Raw genomic sequence first — 16,785 nt, forward strand, 5'->3', positions numbered from 1 at the left:
GAAAATCTGGGACTTAGCGTCAAAGTCCAGAGAAACATTTTTTGATGCTTTGCAAACCAGAAAGAGTTTGTAGACTTTTAAGAGTGAAGCGACGAGGAATCACGACTAGCAGTTACGATCACAGTTTGGGAAGAAAGAAACATGGGAGGAGTGAGGTCTGCAGAATACAGAACAAAGTTTGAAACTGTTTTAAGATACTGTTCACAAGATACTGTTCCCAAATTCTAGTGTGTGTGTGTGTGTGTGTGTGTGTTTTCTTTCTGGACCCAAAATTTATTTTAATGCATTTGTCATCCTTTTCCTGAAAACAAAACAAAACAAACAAAAAAGCAAAGCCCCCGACCTTGGGGCAGAGGCGGAGCTCCAGGTCCTGGCTACTAGCGCAGGGAGGGGCACTGGGGGCCTGGTGGTCCCGGCGAGGGGACCCCGCCGGCGCCCCGTCTCTGCAGACCACGGCGCGGTGCCAACTGGCGGCCGCCCGGGATCCTCCTCCTTCCGGCCGGGAAGCCACCCGACCGCGCCGCGCCGCGCCGCGCGCACCCGCGCTCCGCTCGCCGTGACGCCACCAACGGCGGTTGGGCCCTCGGCCGGGGAGGGGCAGCTCGAGCTGTGCGGAAGGTCGGCCGGGGGAACGCTGGAAAAGGTCTTCCTTCCGGAAGTAAGAGACAGTGGGGAGAGCTCAGTGCAGTGCTGGGTCTCTGAGGAAAAGCGAGAGGAAGAGGGCCCGGGCGCGGACACTGCGAAGGTTCCGCGCGGACAGGACGAAGGACGGGGACTGAGAGGTCCCGGCACACCAACCCCGGGGGACATCTTCCCGGCCTCACGCACCCAATAGCCACCCCACTGAAGCCCGTGCAGCCAATGGCAGGCTTCAGCGGAGACTCACGCAGCCAATGGGCGTTCCAGAGCGGGCCAATCAAAGCCAATCAGGGCCCGGCTAGCACCGGCCACGCCCCTCTGGACGCCCGCCCCACCCACCTGCCCCGCCTCCAAGTCGCTGGAGCAGGGCCGGGCTAGACGGGCGCGCTCTTGGGGGCGGGAGGGACATTCCCGGCCCCCGTCTGCGCGGGTGTGCTCCGAGCAGGCCGCACCGGACAGCAGCCCCACTCCCACTCCGGAGGCCCCCCTGCCCTTTCTTCCCCTCCTCCCTCACCCCTATCCCCGGGCCCTGGTGCGAGGCTGGGAGCCGCCGCCCGGGCCGGACCTCGGTGAGTGATCCCCAGCCTCTGCGACCTGCCCTCCCAGCCCCCCTGCAACCTCGGGCCTCCGGAGCCCCGGCCCCGCACGGGGGGAGGAGAATTCTGGGTTCGAAGTCGCCCGCTGCTCGCTCCTCTGGACTTTTCGGTTCCCCGTTGTAACTGGGGAAGGGTGAGTGGGTGTGTAGGGTGGAGGGGACGACTGGGTTGGGACGCCCTTGGTGAGGGGAGGATGAGGATCCGCCTGCTTCCCGGGGGGCTCCTCGCCCCCAAGTGCAGCAACTTTTTTTGTTTGTTTGTTTTTTTGTTCTCTGACCCAGTTTGGAGCCATCTAGCCCGCCTAGGAAATGGAGGATAGGAGAGACGTTTCCTTCCCAGGCCTTCCCACCCGCTGGCCCCCCTGCCCCCTCCATGACCACCTCTCGGCGACCTCAGCACTTTACAGAAACCTGAACTTACTTCTGGGGAGCAGTGGCCTTTGGAAATGAAAGGTTTAGGAGAAATGCCCCTTCTGTAAGCCCCCCCCCCCCCCCCAGCCATCCTCAGAAAAATCAACCAGGAAAATGAGAATCAGAGTTGTGAGTCGTCAGAGGTTCCCGGTGCTGCCTCCTCATTGGAGACTTCTAAACGAAAGAAGAAAACTCCAGCAGAGACCTGTTTGATAATGTGGGCCCAGTACAGGAGAGGAGACCTTTTATCGCATAAACCTCTTCCTCACCACTCATTTCAAACCCTTTTATGGTATTACTGTTAGGATAGGTAGAAGACAGTAATTGAAAAACCCTCAAAAGTCAGTTCAAGCAGGGACATTTCTTTTGTGATGCACACATACCTTATTAAGCTCGGCCATTCAAAGTGGGTGCATTCACCAGTCTTCTTAGTGTTGGTGTCTTCCTGATGCAAGTCTGATTAGTATTCCCATATGCCTTTCCATTATAATCTCCACAAGCAAATTTAAGAGCTGGCTGCACCCTGAGAACTTTTATAAGTGATCAAAGCAATTTAAATACAGAATACCTTTGAGATTTGAAGTCCCCCTCCCCAGTCTTTTACAGTTGCCCTTACCCAACTCAAATTTTAAACTACATACACTCACTCATGTCTTTCAAAGCATTTGACTTGGTTTTCATAGGAACAACTGTTAATGCACTGATTTTTCATAGGTTTACATGATTTTTTTAAAAAAAGATTTTATTTATTCATGAAGGATGATAGGCAGAGAGTGAGAAAGAGAAAGAGCCAGATATCACTCTGGTACATGTTCTGCGGAGGATTGAACTCTGGACCTCACACTTGAGAGTCCCACACTTTATCCACTGTGCCACCTCCTGGACCATGGTTTATGTGATGTTGAATTACATTCTACCAGCCTCTAGCACTCTACCAGCACTGTGAATATTGTTCATGTAACCCAGTGGGTCAGTGAATCCTAGTCTTAGTGAATGTTCCTCTCTGTCTCGAACTAATATTACCGATACCTAATCCCCTGTAGACTATGTATTTCTCTCTCTCTCTTTTTCTTTTTGTCTCTTTTTGTTTCTTTTTTGTCCAGGGTTATTGCTGGGGCTCGGTGCCTGCACCAGGAATCCACCGCTCCTGGAGGCCATTTTTCCCCCTTTGTTGCCCTTGTTGTAGTTATTATTATTGTTCTTGTCGATGTTCATTGTTGGATAGGACAGAGAGAAATGGAGAAAGGAGGGGAAGACAGATGGGGAAAGAAAGACAGACACTTGCAGACCTGCTTCACTGCCTGTGAAGCGACTCCCCTGCAGGTGGGGAGCCGGGGGGCTCAAACCGGGATACTTACTCTGGTCCTTGCGCTTTGTGCCACCTGCGCTTAACCTGGCTGCGCTATTGCCCGACCCCCAGACTATGTATTTCTGGCATATGGCAGTACTGTGGATTGAACCTGGCCCCTTAGGCATGTGTATCCTGTGCTATCTCTACCCGTGCAAGACAGAGATTCTTAACTTGGGCTTCTAAACAGTTAGTTACCCCCTCCCAAATTATATGTGTGATGTGAAGGTGTGAATGATTATGGGGGTGGTGTCACACTTTGTAAGAATTCGTAACTTTTTTTTTTACTGAGATACAGAGAAAGAGATTAAAATATTTTTTTATATTTATCTATTTTTCCCTTTTGTTGCCCTTGTTTTTTATTGTTGTAGTTACTGGTGTTGTTAGATAGGACAGAGAGAAATGGAAAGAGGAGGGGAAGACAGAGGGGGAGAGAAAGATAGACACCTGCAGACCTGCTTCACACTTATGAGGCAACTCCCCTGCAGGTGGGAGGCTGGGGGCTTGAACCGGGATGCTTAAGCCAGCCCTGGTGTTTGGCACCACATGCGCTTAACCGCTGTGCTATTGCCAGACCGACTCCCTCAAAGTCAGATTCTTTAAGGGAAGTCTGCAATACAGCTGTGCCTTAATTTAAGCCACTGTTCTAGACCAGGAAACCTTTCACGATTTGTGTCTCGTGTGCATGGAAACTGGATAGAAGCATTATACTCCATACGTTATTTACATTACTGCAGCTCACAGTGAAATTTCAAGCTGATGCCCCGAGAGCCTGCAGGCTAGCAAACCACTTGAATGAAAAAGGAAACTGCTTCATTGTTGGCTTATAGCTGTGCCTGCCTTTTCCACCGGGCAGTCTTCATCCTCACACTCCTCCCATTACACTTACAGGGGTTTCCTTCACATCTAAAGTGTCATTGTAGACTGGAAAGAACTCACTGGGTATAGTGTGTGCTTTGCCACATGTACCAACCGGGGTCAAGCCTCAGCACCCTGTGGAGAGGCACACTTCTTTGTAAGCTCTGGTGCCATGGTCTGTCTCAATGAAAAAGTCCTAACGGGTATAATTGCACATACATGAGGCCATAGTTTGAATTCCTTATTCAAAAATAAACTGTTGGGAGTTGGGCGGTAGCACAGCAGGTTAAACGCAGGTGGCACAAAGTGCAAGGACCAGCATAAGGATCCCTGTTCGAGTCCCCTGCTCCCCACCTGCAGGGGAGTCGTTTCACAAGCAGTGAAGCAGGTCTGCAGGTGTCTGTCTTTCTCTCCCCCTCAGTCTTCCCCTCCTCTCTCCATTTCTCTCTGTCCTATCCAACGACAACAATAATAACTACAACAATAAAAAAAAACAAGGGCAACAAAAGGGAATGAATAAATAAATATTTAAAACAAATAAAATAAACTGTTATGGGAGTCGGACTGTAGCGTAGCGGGTTAAGCGCAGGTGGTGCTAAGCACAAGGACCGGCATAAGGATCCCCATTCGAGCCCCCGGCTCCCCACCTGCAGGGGAGTCGCTTCACAGGCGGTGAAGCAGGTCTGCAGGTGTCTATCTTTCTCTCCTCCTCTCTGTCTTCCCCTCCTCTCTCCACTTCTCTCTGTCCTATCCAACAATGACATCAATAACAACAATAAAAACTACAACAATAAAAAAAAAAGGCCAACAAAAGGGAATAAATAAGTGAAAAAAAAAACTTAAAAAAAAAGTAAAGGGCAGGGTAGACAGCATAATGGTTATGCAAAGAGCCTCTCATGTCTGAGGCTCCAAAGTCCCAGCTTCAATCCCCTGTACCACCATAAACCAGAGCTGAGCAGTGCTCTGGTAAAAAATAAAAATAATAAATAAAAAATAAAATAGAGGGGCTGGGTGGTGGGGCACCTGGTTGAGCGCATGTATTACAGTGTGCAAGGACCTGGGTTCAAGCTCCTATTCCCCACCTGCAGGGGGAAAGCTTTACGAGTGGTGAAGCAGGGCTGCAGGTATCTGTCTCTCTCCCTCTCTGTCACCCCCTTCCCTCTTGATTTCTGACTGTCTCTATCCAATAAATAAAGAGAATAAAAAAATTAATTAAATAAAGTGTTATTGTTCCTTAAAAGAACAGGACACAAGTGGAGGCCTGGGAGGTGGCTTAGCAGCTGGAGCCCGCACACCCAGAGCTGCCTCAGGCCCGGGGTTTGTTGTTGGCACCACACGAGAACACCAAGGACAGTGCCAGGGGACCACTCTGCTCTTTTCTCTCAGTGAGAAAGACAAATAAATAGAATCAAGAATTGGGCCAGGAGGCTGCCCTGGGTTCATTTCCCAGCACCACGTGCGGGTAGGTGGGAGGGACAGTCAAAAATCAGGTTAAGACAGATAGCAAGTGTTCAAGTGTTTTCCACCTTCCTTTTGATGGTATTCCTGATTCCTGGTGGGCTAAGATTTCTAGCTGGTGGCTTAGCAGATGTCCATTCAAGGCCACCCAGCCGTACCTACTATCTATGGTAGCCAAGCTGCCATAGATAGTAATTCATCTGGCAGTCAAGAAGGATTTACATCCATAGCATGAATTCAGTTCTCCCAAAGCAAGTGTTTTTTTTTTCTGTTGTTTTTTAAGATTTTATTTATTTATTAATGAGAAACATAGTAGGAGAGTGAAAGAACCAGACGTTACTCTGGTACATGTACTGCCGGGGATTGAACTCATGACCTCATACTTGAGAGTCCGACGCTTTATCCACTGCGCCTCCTCCCGGACCACCAAAGCAGTGTTTTTTATACTTAATTTTTAGAATTACATATTAAAGATATATTTATTAATGAGAGAGAACCAGATCATTGCTCTGGCACATATGATGCTTAGGACCTTATACTTGTGAATTTAACTCTTTATCCACTTGCCACCTCAGAGACTACAGATTTATTTATTTATTTATTTATTACCTTTATTTGGTAGAGACAGCCAGACATAGAGAGGGAAGGGGATGATAGGGAGAGAGACAGAGAGACACCTGCAGCACTGCTTCACCACTTCTTTCACCCTGCAGGTGGGGACGGGGGACTCGAACCTGAGTCCTTGCACATTGTAACATGTGTACTCAACCAGGCACACCACTACTCGGCCCCTCAGATTTATTTATTTTTATTTCATTTTTATTGAGAAAGAGCAAAGCACCACCCTGCCTTATTAAGCAGTAATATAAATCAAACTCAAGGCCTCACACTTAACAAAACATGCAGTAAGCCATGTCCTTGGCCCTGATTTTTATATTTTTTAAAACAGCAAAATTCTGAGTTAATAGCTAACTCCTCAGACAGAAAATATAAAACCGCACATGTTGGCTGAGGAGATAGCATAGAGGTTATGCAAAGAGACTAATGCCTGAGGCTCCAAAGTTTCAGGTTCCATCCCCCATGCCAGAGCTGAGCAGTGCTCTGTTAAAATAATAATAATAGGGAGTTGGGCGGTAGCGCAGCAGGTTAAGCGCACGTGGTGCGAAGTGCAGGGACCGGCATAAGGATCCCGGTTCGAGCCCCTGACTCCCCACCTGCAGGGGAGTCACTTCACAGGCGGTGAAGCAGGTCTGCAGGTGTCTTTCTCTCCCCCTCTGTCTTCCCCTTCTCTTTCCATTTCTCTCTGTCCTATCTAACAATGACAGCATCAGTAACGACAACAATAACAACTACAACAATAAAAAGCAAGGGCAACAAAAGGGAAAATAAAATAAATTTAAAAAAACTAAAAAATTAACAAAGACTTTCGCGCCTGAAACTCCCAAGTTCCAGGTTCAATCCCTGGCACCAGTGTAAGCCACAGCTGAGCAGTACTTTGATTAAAAATAAATAAATAGAGGGGCCAAGTACAACTGGTTAAGTGCATACATTGCAGTGCACAAGGTTGCAGGTTCAAGCCCCTGGTCCTCACCTGTAGGGGAAAGCTTCATGATTGATGGAGCAGGGCTACAAGTGTCTCTCTGTTGCTCTTTCTCTCTGCCTCCCCCTCCCCTCTCAATTCCTCTGTGTCCAGTAATAAATAAAAACATTAAAATTTTTTTTAAAAAGGTAGTCGGGCTGTAGCGCAATGGGTTAAGAGCACGTGGCACAAAGCGCAAGGACCAGCAAGGATCCCCGTTTGAGCCCTGGCTCCCCACCTGCAGGGGAGTCACTTCACAGGTGGTGAAGCAAGTCTGCAAGGTGTCTTTCTCTCCCCCATCTGTCTTCCCCTCCTCTCTCCATTTCTCTCTGTCCTATCCAACAACGACGACAATAATAAAACAACTAGGGCAACAAAAGGGAATAAATAAATATATTTTTTAAAGTTTTAAAAAAATAAATAAAGGGTGAGGTAGATAGCATATGGTTATGCAAAGAGACTCATGCCTGAAGTTCTAAAGTCCCAGGTTCAATCCCCCACACCACCATAAGCCAGAACTGAGGAGTGCTCTGATAAAAGATAAATAAATAATAAATAAATTAAATAAAAATGTTCCTCCACTGCTGACTAGAATCCTCTGTTGTCTAGAGTCACCCTAGGAGGCTGAGATAATGATAGAAGCCTTTACTTTATTGAGCCTTTGCTTGGTTTAGTCTTTTTTTTTTCTAAATTTGTTTTTCTTTTTTCTTTAATATTTTTGTTTATTATTGAATAGAGATAGAAATTGAGAGGAGTAGTGGTTTGGGAGGTGGCGTAGTAGATAAAGCATTGGATTCTCAACCATGAGGTTCCTGAGTTTGATCCCAGCAGCACATGTACCAGAGTGATACCTGGTTCTTTCCTCAAATCTTTCTTATGAATAAATACATAAATTAAAAAAAAAAAGAAAGAAGCTGAGAGGAGTGAGGAAGATTGATAAGAGAGGGAGAGGGAGACAGAGCAACACCTGCAGCCCCCTACTTCACCACTTGTGAAGCCTTCCCCTTACAGGTGGGGACCAGGGGCTTAAACCTGGGACCTTGTGCACTTTAATGTGTGTGCTTAACCAGGTCACCACCGTCTGGCCCCTTGGTTTAGTTTTAAATTAACTGTGTGTTTCTCCATTTCTTCCTGTACTTGCTAGGTGCGTGCCGTTACAGACCTTTTTTTTTACAGGGGGGAAACTAGGCTTAGTTGAGTAACTTAGCCCAGGAGAAGCATCACTTTAGGAAGTGGTAGAGCTGGGGCACATCTTATCTCATCTGCTGCTGCCCAGACCTCTGGCTCTAACACTGCACCCAAGTCCCATCTGTGCATGATGCCAGCACATAGTAGGTGCAGGGTGGGTACATGACTCACAGTGTCTCCATTTTTCACATGTAGAAATAGGCTTGGTGGAGCCGGGTGATGGCACACCTGGTTGAGTGCACCTGTTACAGTGCACAAGGACCTAGGGTCGAGCCCCCGGTCCCCACCTGCAGGGGAAAGCTTTGCAAGTGGTGAGGCAGTGCTACAGGTATCTCCTTCTCTGTCTCCCTTTACTCTCTTGATTTCTGGCTGTCTCTATCCAATAAATAAATATAATAAAAATCAATAAAAAGTGGTCCGGGAGGTGGCGCAGTGGTAGAAGCTTTGGACTCTCAAGCTTGAGGTCCCAAGTTTGATCCCCGGCAGCACGTGTGCCAGAGTGATGTCTGGTTTTTTCTCTCTCCTATCTTTCTCATAAATAAATAAAACCTTAAAAAAATCAATAAAAAAATAGTCTCATGAATTCAGTAACTTTTGCACAAGCTTACCACTGCTAAGAGTTAGAATTGGGCTTCAAACTGCATATTGACCCCACTCGGAAATCATGTTTCTGGGGGCTAGGGAGATAGCTTAATGGTTATGCAAAAAGCCTTTCATGCCTGAGGCACTAAAGGTCCCAGGTTCAATCCGCAGTACCCCCATAAGCCAGAGCTGAGCAGTGCTCTGGTAAAATAATAATGGAATCATGTTTCTCCCCATTATGCCATGACATTCCATCTACCCTCCTAAGGCTCTCATCACACTGTATTGCTTTTGCTGTGCTAGGGCTGGAGTCCTGAAGTAAAAGCTCAGGCTTTACATGTACAAGGCCCTGGGTTCGATTCCCAGAACCAAACAAAAAAACAAAAACTCTGTTGCCTTTAGTATCTATGACCTTTGGTTTGTTAAGATTTGCTTGTTAAAAAGGAAACCCATTAAAAGGTGACACATTGGGAGTCGGGTGGTAATGCAGTGGGTTAAGCGCAGGTGGCACAAAGCACAAGGACCGGCTTAAGGATCCTGGTTTAAGCCCCTGGCTCCCCACCTGCAGGGGAGTCGCTTCACAGGCGGTGAAGCAGGTCTGCAGGTGTCTATCTTTCTCTCCCCCCTCTGTCTTTCCCTCTCCTCTCCATTTCTCCTGTCCTATGACGATGACATCAACAACAACTACAACAATGAAACAAGGGCAACAAAAGGGAATAAATATTGAGAGTCGGGTGGTAGCGCAGCAGGTTAAGCGCAGGTGGTGCAAAGTGCAAGGACCGGCTTAAGGATCCTGGTTCGAGCCCCCCGGCTCCCCACCTGCACGGGGAGTCGCTTCACAAGCGGTGAAGCAAGTCTGCAGGTGTCTTTCTCTCCCCCTCTGTCTTCCCCTCCTCTCCATTTCTCTCCTAACAACTACGACATCAATAACTACAAAAACAACAAAACAAGGGTAACAAAAGGCAGTAAAATAAAAAAATTTTAAATCTTAAAAAAAAATTTTTTAAAAAGGTGACACATCAAATTGCTTTTGGATTTTTCTAGTTATCCTATAACATGCATTAACATGCATCAACCTGGACTTGAGATATTTCCCCATCTTGATTTATCAGAACTAATATTTATTAACTCAGAACATTCCTCTGAGAGGAAAGGGTGGTAGGATGTGCTAAGAGTCTCTGGTGCCCACAGAGGAAGCTGGGTTCACACAGTGGCCTTGGGTATAAACTCAGAGCAGGTATTTCAGGAATGGGGCCCAGGCAAGGCTCTGTCTGCAGTTCCCACACATGGGCCGCCTTCAGGACCTGTTTACAATTTATAATGAGCCTGCCTACCTGGTTCTGAGTAGAAAGCTGGATTGAAGAGATTAAGAGCCGCAGGCCTTCCACCCTGAGCTGAGTCTGTGGCGCTCCCTAGGCTCCCTGGAGTGAGCCTGAGCGATTGGAAGAGACAAAGGCTGGGGGAGGGTGTAGCCTTTGTTCTGAAGATGACTTGGGGGAGGGAACATTCTCTTATCTCCCAGGACCCCTGGGGGGGATGAGCTCTCTTTCTTTCAGCTAGCAGACCTCTTACCCTACTGATAGACAGAAAACAACACTATCAGCTTTGGGTTGAGGGTCTAAGGACGCTTACTGCCCCCTCCCAATAATCCACCTTTAAGAAAAGAAAGAAAAAAGGGAGCTGGTGACTGCGTTCAATTAGAGGCATTCATCCACATTCTGAAGATAGTCATAGACTGTGAGATGCTAAAGTGTTTGGAATAGTTCCGAGATGACTGCTTATCTTGTTTTTGTCACTCCTGCCTGCGCCCCGTGCCCACGCCCCCCCCCCCACCCCAAAGCAAACTGCTCAGCTGTGGCCTCATGGTGGTGCTGGGGATTGAACCTGGGATCTTGGGGCCTCAGGCATGAAGGTCTTTTGCATAACCACGGTGTTATCTCTCTGTCCTCTGTCTTGTAACACTGGTCCATCCCATGAATTTAAGAGGGGAAATGAGTTTGAATTGGCAAGATAAACGTTGCACATAATGGTGAGTTTTCTCCGCCTTTCAAGACAGTGCATTGAGCTGGGGAGACAGCATGACTATGCAAAAGACTTCCATATCTGAGACACTGAGGTCCCCGGTTCAATCCCCAGCACCATCATGAATCAGTGCCGGTCAGTGCTCAGGACTCTATCTCATTAAAAATAATTAAACGGGCCAGGTGGTGGTGCACCTGGTTGAGTGCACATGTTATAGAGCACAAGGACCTGGGTTCAAGCCCTCGGTCCCCACCTGCAGGGGGAAAGCTTCACAAGTGGTGGAGCAGGGCTGCAGGTGTCTCTCTGTCTGTCTCCCTCTCTATCTCCCCTTCCTTCTCAGTTTCTGGCTGTTTCTATGCTAAAAAAATAAAGATAATAATAAAAAAATTAAATAATAAAATATGGGGCAGAGGGTAGATAGCATAATGGTTATGCAAACAGACTCTCATGCCTGAGGCTCCAAAGTCCCAGGTTCAATCCCCGCACCACCATAAGCCAGAGCTGAACAGTGCTCTGGTAAAAAAATAAAAATAAAATATTAAGAAAAAAAAAAAAAACCTCTGAAAAATAGAATAAAAAATAAAGACAGGAGTTGGGCAGTAGTGCAGCGGGTTAAGTGCAGGTGGTGCAAAGCACAAGGACTGGCACAAGAATCCCGGTTTGAGCCCCCAGCTCCTCACCTGCAGGGGAATCACTTCACAAGCGGTGAAGCAGGCCTGCAGGTATCTATCTTTCTCTCCCCTCTTTGTCTTCCCTTCCTTTCTCGATTTCTCTCTGTCCTATTCAAAAACAATGACATCAATAACAACAATAATAACTACAACAATAAAACAAGGGCAACAAAAGGGAATAAATAAATATAAAAAAAACTTAAAAAAATAAAGACATTGTATTTGGTGATAATACTACTACTGTGATTTGGAGCAAGTTGACCATGAATTTTTTTAATTTTTTTTTTTTTTTTTTAACCAGAGCACTCCTCAGCACTGGCTTATGGTGGTGAAGGAGATTGAACCTGGGACTTTGGAGTCTCAGGCTTGAGAGTCTCTTTGCATAACCATTATGCTATCTAACACCACCCATAAATTTTTTTTTTCATACAGACAATGGGAGTTATAGCAAGTTCTGATGACTTCCTAAGGTCATGAAAGGTTAAAGTGAGGAAGTGTTAAAACACTTTAAAGCAGCAGGGAGTCGGTCGTAGCACAGTGGGTTAAGCGCGAAGAACGTGGCACAAAGCTTAAGGATCCAAGCTTAAGGATCCCGGTTCGAGCTCCTGGCTCCCCACCTGCAGGAGAGTCGCTTCACAGGTGGTGAAGCAGGTCTATTTTTCTCTCCCCTCCTCTCTCAATTTCTTTTTGTCCTATCCAACAATGACATCAGTAACAACAATAATAACTACAACAATAAAACAACAAGGGCAATAAAAAGGAATAAATAAATATTTTTTTTAAATTAAGAAAAAAGGGAGTTGGGCGGTAGCGCAGTGGGTTAAGCGCAGATGGTGCAAAGCACAAGGACCGGTGTAAGGATCCCAGTTTGAGCCCCCGGCTCCCCACCTGCAGGGGAGTCGCTTCACAGGCGGTGAAGCAGGTCTGCAGGTGTCTGTCTTTCTCTCCTTCTCTCTGTCTTCCCTCCTCTCTCCATTTCTCTCTGTCCTGTCTAATGACGACATCAATAACAACAACGATAACTACTACAACAATGAAAAGCAGCAAGGGCAACAAAAGGGAAAATAAATAAATTTTTAAAAATTAAGAAAAATATCACTTTAAAGTAGTAAATAACTTCCTCTTCATAGAGGGCAGATTTTTAAAAAGCATCTTAAAATTTTTTTAAAAAATATTTTCCCTTTTGTTGCCCTTGTTTTTTATTGTTGTTGTAGTTATTATTGTTATTGATGTCATCATTGTTAGATAGGATAGAAATGGAGAGAGGAAGGGAAGACAGAGGGGGAGAGAAAGATAGACACCTGCAGATCTGCTTCACCGCCTGTGAAGGGATCCTTACACCGGTTCGCCAAGTGCTTAACCCGCTGCACTATCACCTGACTCCCTAAAAAAGCATCTTATAAGTGGTCCCTCAGGTACTTACAGCAAGTTGGTGGGTTGGAGCCCAACATTTTGTTTGGTAGAAGTTGAGCAGCGGCTGGAAAGAGGAGACTCAGTGACTGAGCTATTTCTCTTCTTCTCCAGCTATCTCTGAAGTGCACAGAGCAGAAAGCACCATGCCACCTAATAAAGAGGCCAGCAGTCTGAATAGCTCCCCGGCTGGGCTCATCTGCCTCCCTCCAATCTCTGAGGAGCTCCAGCTTGTGTGGACCCAAGCAGCCCAGACCAGTGAGCTGGATGATAATGAACACTTGCTACAAACCTTCAGCTACTTCCCCTACCCCAGTCTAGCAGACATCGCCCTTCTCTGCCTCCGCTACGGGCTGCAGATGGAGAAAGTCAAGACTTGGTTCATGGCCCAGCGCCTCCGCTGTGGCATCAGCTGGTCATCCGAAGAAATAGAAGAGACGCGGGCCCGGGTGGTCTACCATCGCGACCAGCTCCATTTCAAATCCCTCCTCTCTTTCACTCATCACGCAGGACGGCCCCCCGGGGAGGTGCCGCCCCCTCCAATGCCCCCTCCTGAGCCAACTGGCCTTGGAGTCATGCCTCTGACTTTAAGTGAACCCACCCAGCTGAAAGCATTGAAGGTAGAGCGTGAGGACTTCTCAGAGCCACCTGGTCACCAGAAAGCAAAGGAGTCCCCCGTAGTACCTGGCAGTGGAGCATTCCCCCAGCAACCCGGCTTTTGGCGTGATCTTCAGAACAGTGGCCTCTCTAAGGAACAGGCAGGCGGGAATCCCAGCCAGTCACACAGTCCAAGCTCTGCTTCCTGGAACCACTCCGCAGCTGCCCACCAGCCACACGCTGGGGATAAGGCCCCGCCAGTCTCCTTACTCACCAGTCACTGTAAGCAGGAGTCGCCATCGAAAGTGACTCTTCCTCCTTCTTCTACCTCCTCCAGTTTCCAGGTACTGGCTAATGGAGCCACTGCTGCCCCAGCATCCCACCAGTCACTGGGTTGTATTACACAGGCACTGTCGCCCAGTGAACAGGCACTACCCCCACATCTGGAGTCAGCCTGGCCCCAGAGGCTAAGGCAGAACTCAGTCCCAGTTAGGGCTTCTCCCTCTGAGTACCCTTCCCCAGATGTGCACCGTCCGAGAAAGACCAAGCGCAAAACCAAAGAGCAGCTGGCTATCCTCAAGTCATTTTTCCTACAGTGCCAGTGGGCGCGGCGTGAGGATTACCATAAATTAGAACAGATCACTGGTTTACCCCGGCCCGAGATTATCCAGTGGTTTGGGGACACACGCTATGCCTTGAAGCACGGGCAGCTGAAATGGTTCCGGGACAATGCGGTACCTGGTGCCCCCAGTGCCCAGGACCCAGCGATGTCCACACCGCTGCCATCTACACGCTCCTTGAGTGAATGGACGGAGACGCCACCTCTGCCAGCCCCCCCGCCCCCACCGGACACACGGCCCTTGGAGAGGTACTGGGCGGCCCACCAGCAGCTGCGGGAAAGCGACGTCCCTCAGCTGAGTCAGGCTTCAAGGCTTAGTGCCCAGCAGGTACTGGATTGGTTTGACTCTCGGTTACCTGAACCTGCTGAGGTGGTGGTTTGTCTGGATGAAGAACAGGAAGAGGAAGAGGAAGAACTGCCAGAAGATGAGGGGGAAGAGGAGGAGGAAGAGGAAGATGATGACGATGACGATGTGATCCTACAGGACTGAGGGGAGGGGTAGGGAGGTTTGTCACTAAAAGATGAACCAACTTAGCAACTAAACAAATCACTTTTTTTTTTTTTTAATTACCTTGTGGCGAAGAACTGAAAAAACTTTTGTGTTCTTGAGGTTGGGGGACCAGATGGAAGTGAGGATGCAACAGAGGGGGGGGGGGAGCAGAGGGCACAAAGCCAGGTGGGGGATCTGGTGGGTAGAAAGAGCTCCAGGCTTGGGTACAGTGCAGGGTACCTGGGACCTGGTCCACAATGACCTGGGGAACACCGCCTGTGCCCCACCTCGGCCGTCTTTTCCTTTAGTGAGCTCTACAGAGGCCAGATGTTGGACCCACATCCATGGGAGGATGGGGCTAAAGGAGAAACAGATTTAGGTTCTGTTTTGATGGCTGCAGTGCATCCTGGAACATCAGGCTGCCTCGCACCCTGCCCTTCTTTGCTCTCCTGGCACAAGTCAGCTAAAGAGCTTCAGCCAGTCCCCATCTCCCCACAAGACTTCCCTTTCTCATACCAACTTGTTTCATGTTGCACCTGTTGGTTAAGTCACAGCAGCAGAACATTCATTTCTGATACTGGGACCACTTTGCTTTGTACGTTTGTTTGTTTTTTTTTCTTCAACCTCGGAAATCCCTGCTCTGTTCACTATTTGTCTCAGGGTAAATCTTCCCCCAAGGAGCTTGTGAAAAAGTTGTAATGACTGGGTGGAGAATGGATGGTTTAGACTGGATATTTATTGGAGGTTGAAATTTGGAGAGATGTCTTTTTAAAAAGGTAGATGAGGTTCCAGAGTGAGGAGACAGAAAGGATTCTACTGTCTAGAAAATGCTTCAGGTAGGTTCCAGGTTTGGTTTTACAAACTTGACACTGTCTCCTGCCTAGCTCCACAGAGCCTTAGTTTTCCATTTGTTTTTGGTGTTGGCTCTCAAGTTGTTTGCAGAAAGAGGTTTCCCCCTCCTTATAGGATCTTGGGGAACAGAGGGACCATGGTCTTAGACTGAATTAATTATTCTCTAGAATGATTTTCATCAGTTGGATTCAGATATAAAGATATTAATGGAAATAGTGCCATCTAGAAATAAAACTGGAAGCCCCAAATTGCTAGAGTAATAATAAAATGGCCCCAAATAAAATTGTTTCTCTTTTCTCCCAATTTGCCATGTCTATTATAGAGATTAATGGAGCCAAATCCATGAACAATCTGGCAGAGTCCCCTTTTTTATTTTTCTAAAGTGACAGGATATATTGAGGTAAGTTAAAAGAAAGCAAACTTTGGGGCCAGGCGATGGTGCACCTGGTTAAGAGCACAGACTACAGTGTGTAAGGAGCCAGGTTTCAAGCCCCTGGTCCCCACCTTCAGGGGGGAAGCTTCACGAGTGGTGAAGCAGGGCTGCGGGTGTCTGTTTCGCTCTTTATCTCCTCCTCTCCTCTGAATCTCTCTATCCAAAACAAAAAACACAAACTTAGAGAGGCAGTAGACTGTCCTGATTACCAAGCTGTTTCATGGCTATCAAATGGCAATGAGGAAAATTTCTGAGACTTTAGCATGATGATTATTAGAAAAAAAAAAAGCCTTGCAAGATTGTCTTGCTGGTAACTATACCTATTGATACTACAGCACAGATTCTTAATAAATCGAGGCAGTCTGCAGGGGGGTGGCTTCACAAGCGGTATCTATCTTTCTCTTTCCCTCTCCATCTCCCCCTCCTCTCTCAAGTTCTTGCTGTCCTGTCAAGTAAAAATAGAAAGAAAAATAAAAGGTAACTGGTCGAGGGGAGTAGTGGATTCATCGTGCAGGCATAGAGCCCCATCGATAACCCTGGAGGCAAAGAAAAAGGTAGTGGGATCTTAGTCTAGCTATAAGATCATACCCAAGATCTAATTTATCTCTAGCGGATGCTTCTGTCTTATTTAATTTATTATTATTATTATTTGTTGTTGTTTCTGGGACTTCACTGCACTGGGCTGACAGAGACAGAAGGAAAGAGGGAAAGATGCCACAGCAATGAAGCTTCAAATGTGGTGGAGGCCAGGCTGCAACTTAGGTGACATGCATGGCAAAGCAGCAGGCGCACTACCCAGGTGACCTATCCTGCTGGCCCAATTCTCCCTGTCGTTCTGTATTTGTCATGTTTTTGCCTAAGGCACTGTCTGCTCACCCATTCAATTCCTCTTTTCTACCCTTTGATACCCAAAGAAGAGTAAACGTTTGATCTCTGGTAGGTAGTGTTCCTTAACCGTTCCACAAATCTAGAGCTTGTAGTACCAACATAATTGTAATCGAAATAAAAGGGCATCTTTTATTTGCTAGCAAGC

General features: G+C 47.4%; 1 protein-coding gene across 4 annotated transcripts; it reads left to right on the forward strand.

Annotated features, from left to right (window-relative positions):
- Positions 1-937: 937 nt before the first annotated feature.
- HOMEZ (homeobox and leucine zipper encoding) lies at positions 938-16,784 on the forward strand. Of its 4 annotated transcripts, none has more exons than XM_060175334.1 (3): positions 1,067-1,368; positions 1,517-1,687; positions 12,876-16,784. In XM_060175334.1, the coding sequence occupies exons 2-3, from the start codon at positions 1,681-1,683 to the stop codon at positions 14,465-14,467; spliced, it is 1,599 nt and encodes a 532-aa protein (XP_060031317.1). In that variant the 5' UTR covers positions 1,067-1,368; positions 1,517-1,680; the 3' UTR covers positions 14,468-16,784. The 4 variants fall into 4 exon arrangements, with proteins under 4 accessions (XP_007536669.1, XP_060031317.1, XP_016049964.1 ...); XM_060175336.1 differs by having other exon boundaries at positions 1,078-1,208; XM_007536607.3 differs by lacking the exon at positions 1,517-1,687 and having other exon boundaries at positions 938-1,208.
- The last annotated feature ends 1 nt before the right edge of the window (position 16,785 follows it).

Source organism: Erinaceus europaeus, chromosome 16 (genome assembly GCF_950295315.1).
Source record: "Erinaceus europaeus chromosome 16, mEriEur2.1, whole genome shotgun sequence".
NCBI classification, from domain to species: domain Eukaryota; kingdom Metazoa; phylum Chordata; class Mammalia; order Eulipotyphla; family Erinaceidae; genus Erinaceus; species Erinaceus europaeus.